This window comes from Leishmania donovani, chromosome 1, assembly GCF_000227135.1.
Source record: "Leishmania donovani BPK282A1 complete genome, chromosome 1".
Taxonomy (NCBI): Eukaryota; Euglenozoa; class Kinetoplastea; order Trypanosomatida; family Trypanosomatidae; genus Leishmania; species Leishmania donovani.
This window is the reverse complement of record NC_018228.1, coordinates 133,057-140,158: the sequence shown is the minus strand read 5'-3', so window position 1 is coordinate 140,158 and position 7,102 is coordinate 133,057. Positions and strand designations below refer to the sequence as shown.

At 63.9% G+C, this 7,102-nt stretch overlaps 2 protein-coding genes across 2 annotated transcripts; both read right to left on the bottom strand.

The window, feature by feature from the left end:
• Window positions 1–554: 554 nt before the first annotated feature.
• On the bottom strand, window positions 555–2,678 carry LDBPK_010520 (fatty acyl CoA synthetase 2, putative; the record flags this gene model as incomplete). Its single annotated transcript, XM_003857817.1, has 1 exon — window positions 555–2,678. The coding sequence occupies one exon, from the start codon at window positions 2,676–2,678 to the stop codon at window positions 555–557; it is 2,124 nt and encodes a 707-aa protein (XP_003857865.1).
• A 1,127-nt stretch (window positions 2,679–3,805) lies between these two features.
• Window positions 3,806–5,902, bottom strand: LDBPK_010510 (long chain fatty acid CoA ligase, putative; the record flags this gene model as incomplete). Its single annotated transcript, XM_003857816.1, has 1 exon — window positions 3,806–5,902. One exon carries the CDS (start codon window positions 5,900–5,902, stop codon window positions 3,806–3,808), a length of 2,097 nt encoding a protein of 698 aa, XP_003857864.1.
• Between the last annotated feature and the right edge of the window lie 1,200 nt (window positions 5,903–7,102).

Here is a 7,102-nt window from a genome sequence, read left to right as displayed (position 1 = left end):
CCCCACGCACGGAGGTGTGGGCGCGTGTGTGTGTGTGTGTGTGTCTGTGCGCCGCCGCCCCACCCCGTCGTCAAGGGCGAAAAGAGGAAGGGAAAGAACGCAAAAAGGGTATGTCATGCCCACGTGCCTTCGACGTGGTGCATCATGCACACCGCGGCACCACTGCCCCGCCTCGCAGGCACGGGGATCCGGGCGCGCAGTCGGCCGCGCGGATGATGTATCGCACGAAGGGCGGACCGTGAGGGAGAAGAAAAGCGACTTCGTCTGGTGGAACGCGTCTCCGAGCCCAGCGCCGAGAAAACAAACCAAAATAAACAACAACGAAAAGCATATGCAGAGCGGCACGGTGCGGCGCTGTACCTGTGTGTGTGTGTGTGTGTGTGTGTCGGTATCCGCAGATGCCCCCCCCTCCCCCCCGCCCCCGACGCGTGGACACGAGGAGAACGCGGGTGGGAGCGGCGCAGAGCACACAACACGGAAGAGATGAGGAGGGCACCCCAAGCGAGCTGCAGAGGGGAGGGGGGGGGGACGCTGCTGCGTGGATCGTGCTTCCGCTAGTCAACGTACAGAGAGCAGATCAGGTCCTTGTAGCGCTCCGCCACCGCGTGGCGCTTCAGCTTGCCAGCTGCCGTCAGCATATCGTTCTCCGGCGTCCACTGATCCCCCACCACGTGGACGTAGCGTACAATCTCCTGCTTGCCACGGCCCGCGCTTATGGCGAGCTCGCGGAACGCCTCCGTCGCTGCCTTCTGAAAGTCGGGGTTCTTCAGAATCGCCGGCCACTCACACTGGATGTCGTGCTGCCGCGCGAACACCATCGCCTTGCTCTCCGTCGTGCACGCGATGGCACAGACGTAGTACTTGGCAGCGTGGACAACGACGCACACGCCGTTCGGCACGCACAGGCTCACCTGCGCGTACAGGGACTCCAGGTTCTCCATCGGGATGTACTCACCTAGGGCGTTCTTCGCCAGCGACTTGATGCGGCTGACGATGCGCAGCCGACCGCGGTCGGCGATGGCGCCAACGTCGCCAGTGTGGAACCAGCCGTCAGCGTCGATGGCGGCCTTGGTGACGCTTTCCTTCTTGTAATAGCCCTTGAAGAGCATGGGACCGCGCAGGCACACCTCGCCGCGCGGCTCCGGTGTGTCCGTGTGCTTGTAGTCTGGCGTGTCCACCAGCTTCATCTCGCAGGCCATCTCCAGCCGACCGACACACGCGGACTCGAGGTCGCCGACAAGCTGCTTCGGCCCATTGCCGACGGTTTCGGTGAGCCCGTAGCCCTGGATGAACCCGCCAAGGACGACGTTCATGAAGTTCTGCGTTGGCGCACTGATCGGGCCACCGCCTCCGAACATGCTGCGCACGCGGCCGCCCACCATCTCGCGCAGCGGGGCGAAGACCACCTCGTTCCAGAACGGCGTCTCCATGCCGGCGTGGAGGTACTTGAGGCGGGAGGCGAAGGCGTGCTCGAAGATCTGGCGCTCCAGCGCGCCGCGCTGTGCCAGGCTCGCCTCCATCGTCTTCTTGTAGGAGTCGAAGATGCGCGGCACACCAATCAAGAAGATTGGCTTGAACTCGACGAGGTCGCCGTGTGGACGTGCGTACGTGCTCAACAGTGTGCGGGTGTGGCCAAATCCGATCCAGCAGCCGCGCGCAAGGAAGACGTTCGTGACCGTGAACTCGAAGATGTGCGCCAGCGGCAGGGAGGAGCAGTAGCGTTCATCGGGCTCAACGCCGCCGCACAACTCGTTCAGGCGGCCACCCATGCCGTTGATGCCCGCGGTCATCGACCCGTACGTGTGCATGACGCCCTTCGGCCCGCCCGTCGTGCCGCTCGTGTACATGATCAGGGACACGTCATCGTTGTTCGTCGGCAGGTTGACGGGGTAGTTCGAGAGAGCCCCGTCCTTCACGACGTCTTCCCACGCCTTCAGCGTCACGCCTGCCGCATCGATGCCCTCCGGCAGCGTGTCGAGGTAGATCAGGATGCAGTGCGGCATCGCACCGCTCCGCATCATGGCGATGAGCGACGGCACACGCTCGCCCACTGTCACGATGGCGGCGCAACTCGTCTCCGCGAAGGCCTCGCTGAGCGCCTCCTTGCCGAGGTTCGCGTACACCGTGGCGAGCACCATGCTCTGCGACCACACGCCGTACGCCGACGCCAGCCACTCCCAGCGCGTCTCGAGGTACATGCCGACCTTGCAGTCAGGAGTGAGTGCGAGCTCGCGCAGGCCGCGGCCAAAGTTCTGCACGACCGTCCACACGTCATCATACGTCAAGTACTGCGTCGCATCGTAAAATGTCACCTCAAACAGCCGCTCCAGCCCGCTCTCCGGCTCCCTCACCAGCTGATGCGACACGCGACTTATCGGGCGGTAGGCCAGCGCGCGCTTGCTGCCACGCGACTTGCACATGGACTCGAAGCGTTGCACGAAGTTGGGCCCGTTGTACCACTCGTTTTCTAGGCGGCGCTGCATCGCGTCCGTCACCTTCGCCTGGCGGTAGATCGGCGTGCTCTTCTCGCTCTCGGTGCCTTCGAGGGCGACGTTCTCGTCGCCTATCTGCTGGTAGCGCATCGCGCGAGGGTCCGGCACGACGCGGCGCGCGTTGGCGTCGTCCATCAGCTGGAGCACCGTCGCCTCCAGGCTGCTGCAGTGAGAGGGGATGTCCATGGCTGCTGTTGCGGCGGGCGAGTCAGTGCAGTCTGCGTGCGTGTGTACGGCGAATGTAGATGGTCAGCCCGCTTGAAGGGAGGTGAGGGGTGGGTAGGACTGCGACGAGCCATGAAGCGTTCCATGAGCGCGCGAGTCGAAGGTTTGCGTGGTGGTTGGTGGAGGTGGCGTCGGTAGGCGAGAAGGGGAGGGGGGAGAGGTCGAAGGCATACATCACTGTAGCGGGCAAGCGCCCCGCTATTCACGCCCAGACACACGAGATGCGGCCACGCCAAGCCACGGGGCAAGCCATCCAGCTCGCGCGACTTTGGGGTGGGAGCACGTGTGTGCGTGCATGGCGTCATGATGCAGCTTCAGCATCCTTGCGAACCTCGAATCGCCTCCTCTCCGTGTACTGCACATTCCAGCCGCCGATACCCACCGGCACACGCCCAGTCACGGGGACGTTGCACGACGGGTTACAATGGCGGAGAAGGGGTAGCAGTGATGGGTCGACTGGCTGGGTGGTGGTTGGTGGTGGGCTCTACAAGATTGTTATGGCTCAATTTGTTCATAATCTACTTACGAACAAGTCAGCCGTTACACGCGCACAGCCGGGGCTCACCCGCCGGTGCGGCGCCACGGCCATGTCCAGGAACCCGGACAACCAACACCATCTGGCGAGGTCCAGGGGGTCACCGCTCGACATCACCGCAGCACAGCCAAGGCAGGATGAGGCAGGAGGCGTGAATGCATCCCTGCCGAGTCGTCGGCTCGACTAATAAGCGAGCTGGTACACACGTGGCTTCATGCCCGCAAACTCTCTTCGTCACTGCGTCAGCCCACACCTGTCCGCCGACACACGGGCGAGTCTGCCAGCCGTACGCGGTGGGCAGACGGCTTCGCGCCCTCAAAACATATGTGGGGGGGCACTAGAACCTGTGATGCGACGGCCTTGTCGTGGCTCATGACGTCATCAGGGTGGTGTTGGTGGTGATGTATGTGTGTGTGTGTGTATGTGTTGAAGGTGTGGGTGGGTGGGGGAGGCAGGAAGGGGGCAGGCAACGAAGAGGGTGCATGCTGCGGACCCCCAGTCTCTACACACACACACACACACACACACACACACCTACCTACCCAACACCCGATCACTCCGCGAACAAGCATGCGATTTGTTTTTCATACTGCTTAGCGACAGCGCCGCGCCTTAGCTTCAGCGCCGCCGTTAGCTGACCCTTCTCCGGCGACCACTCGTCATCGATAAGGGAAACACGGCGCACAAGCTCGAAGTCGCGGCGCCGCGCCGCGCGGGCCGTCTCCGCCATCGACGCGGCGGCTTTCTCCAGCAGCTCCTTCTTCTCTAGTAGGGCCGGGTACTCGCCCTCGATCCTGTTCGCCTTCGCGAAGCGCGTCACGCGGCCCTCGTCTGTGAGCACGAGGGCGCAGATGTAGTTCTTGCACGGGTCCACCAACACACATACACAGTTGTTCAGGACCAGCGGGTGGCTGCTGTAGATGGCTTCGAGCACCTCCAGCGCGATGTACTCGCCCAGGCAGTTCTTCGCCAGCGCCTTGACGCGCCCCACTATGGAGACGCGACCTTCGCTGTCGATGCTGCCAACGTCGCCGGTGTGGAACCAGCCATCCTCGTCCAGCACCTCGCGCGTCAGCTCCGGCTGCTTGTAGTAGCCCTTGAAAAGGAACGGGCCGCGCAGGCAGATCTCGCCGCGCGGCTCGGGCGTGTCCGTGTGCTTGTACTCGTCAATGTCGAGCAGCTTCAGCTGCTCCGAACAGAGCACCTGGCCTACGGCAGACGGCGTCAGGTCACCCAGCCGTTGAATGGCACCGATGCACACCGTCTCCGTGAGGCCCCAGCCGTTGACGATGCACCCAAAAACCACGTTCACGAACTCCTGCGTGGACTCGGAGAGTGGGCCGCCGCCGCTGAGAAAGGCGCGCACGCGACCTCCCAGAGCCGCGCGTGGCAGACTGAACACCTTCTCGTTCCAGTACGGCGTGTCCTTGCCCTCCTTCAGCGCCGCCAGCCGGCTCTGGTAGGCGTGGTCGAACACCTGTCGCTTGAGCGTGCCCACCGGCGGCAGCTTCGCCTCGACGGCCTTCTTGAGCGTGTCGAAGATGCGCGGCACGCCGATGAGCAGCGTTGGGCGGAACTGGGTAAAGTCGCCGTGCGGCCGCGCCGTGGCGTCCGTCAGCGTGCGCGGCGTGCCGAACGCGACGTGGGCGCGGCGGGCGAGGAGGATGTTCACCACACCGAACTCCATGATGTGCGCCAGTGGTAGGTAGGAGAGGTAGACATCATCCGGTCTGTGCTTGATGACGCTGTAGAGCCAGTCGTCCATGGTGAGGATACCGGCGACGATGCTGCCGTGCGTGTGCATGACGCCCTTCGGGTCACCGGTCGTGCCGCTCGTGTACATGATCAGTGCCACTGATTCGTTGTCCTCCGGTGGCGCGGCGCCGTGGTGCGCACCCGCGCCGTGGCCCAGCGCCACCACGTCCTCCCACGACAACACGCGGCACCCGTGCAGCTCCGCGCACCCTGCCGCCGGCAGATTGTCCAAGTAGATGAGCGTGCACGCAGGGAAGGCACCGCTGCCGACGCCGCGCAGCAGATTCGGCACGTTCTTGCCGTTGCACAGAATCGCCTCGCACTCTGTCTCGCGCAGTGCGTAGAAGAGAGCGTCCTCGCCGAGGTTGGCGTAGACGGTGGCGGCGACCATGTCCTGCATCCAGATGCCGTAGATAGACGCCAGCCACTCCCAGCGCGTTTCCTCGTAGATGGTCACGTTGGCGCGTTTCTCGAGCCCGAGCTCGGCGAGGCCGCGGCTGAAGCCGGTCACGGCGTGCCACAGCTCCCGGTACGTGAGGTCACATTGCGCGGAGAAGTACGCGACGTCCATCGGCCGCGATGCGCCCGCCACCTGCTCCTTTTCCATCTTCTCGATGCGGCGGTACGCCAGAGCCACGTCATCGAGGTTCTCCTGGCATAGCCTCGCAAAACGCTGCGTCTGGTTAGGGCCGTAGTAGAACCTCTTCGCACACTCCTGCTGTTCCGCCAGCGTGGACCGCTTGCCGTTCACGTACACGGCGGAGCTGTTGGGGGTTTGCGTGCCTGCGACTGCCACGCTCAAGGGGCCGTAGCTCTTCACGTCCTCGGAGAACTCCCACGGCACCTCGTCGCTGCGGGCCTTGCACTCCATCAGCGACACGACACAACCGCCCATTTTCCTGGCTGAATGCTTATGCGTGTAGAGGGTACAGGGGAGGGTTGGTGGGTGGTGAATGAGGGAAGGTTGGGAGGGAGGGGAGGGTCACACCGAGATGCGACTATTATGCAGCAATGGGCGGTCTGTGTTGGCTGCTGGAGGGATGTGGCGGGGGAGGGGGGGGATGTAACGAGAAGACCTGCGCACGTTTGTGGGTGTCGCCGTTATCTACGAGGCGGTGCCCATAGACTGAGCGCGCGTAATTTTTAATCCTCTCCTGCCCACGGCGCGCACCGCCGCTCTCTCTCTCTCTTTATCTCTCTCGCTCGCTGTATTGCTTCAGACGTGTGCTTGGGGCGTATTCCGCGCTGGACGGCAGCGGCGATGGCGAGCTCGGAAGCTGGTGTGGATGTGTGTCTGTGTCTTTGTGTGTGTGGGGTGGGGTGGGGTGGGGGAGGGGAGCAGTAAACTGCTGTGCTGCTTGAGCTCCTTGCCTGTTCTCGCTGTTGCTGAGCGTTTCTGTTGCCGTTAGGGTGGCGGGTGGGGGCGGGTCGGCGAGCGCAAGAGGCGACAAACCGCAATATCCGTGTAGAGAGGAGGAAGGGCGGAAGGGGCAGGAGGATAAGGGAGACGGGATGAACGAGCGGGCAGCCGCCGCTGCCGTAGCAGGGAGACCAGCACCAGGTGGGGGTGGTAGTGGTGGTGGTGGGAGGGAGGCGGCAAACCTTGTCTTAGCGCGAGAGGTGTGTGATGACAGAGAACCAGTGCGTGCTGGTGGCCTGCTGAGGTGGTGGCCCCCCCCCTCCTCCTCCTCCCTCCCTCCGTGAGGGCACAGAGAGAGAGAGAGAGCAAAGCCGTCTGGCAGGATGTGAAAGAGGGCAGGGATCATCACGAGACTCGGCGGTCATGCGTGCTGCGGAAGGCCCCCTTCCGCCTCGGGCCGCCTTCCGCGACAGAACCGACGAGGGAGGGAGGTAGGAAAAGGGCCGAAGGCGAGAAGAGAACAACGGCTTCGTCGGCGCTTGACTTGCCGTGGCTGTCGATCGTCTTGATTCTTTGGTTAGCTGCTGACTCCAGCCGCCGCCTCCTCGCTGATGACGGGGCGGCGGCGCACAGACACACACACACACACACACGCGCCCACACCTCCGTGCGTGGGGGGGGGTACCTCAGGCTGCAGGGCGCCCACCCACCCACCCACCCCCCACTCCTCCCTCC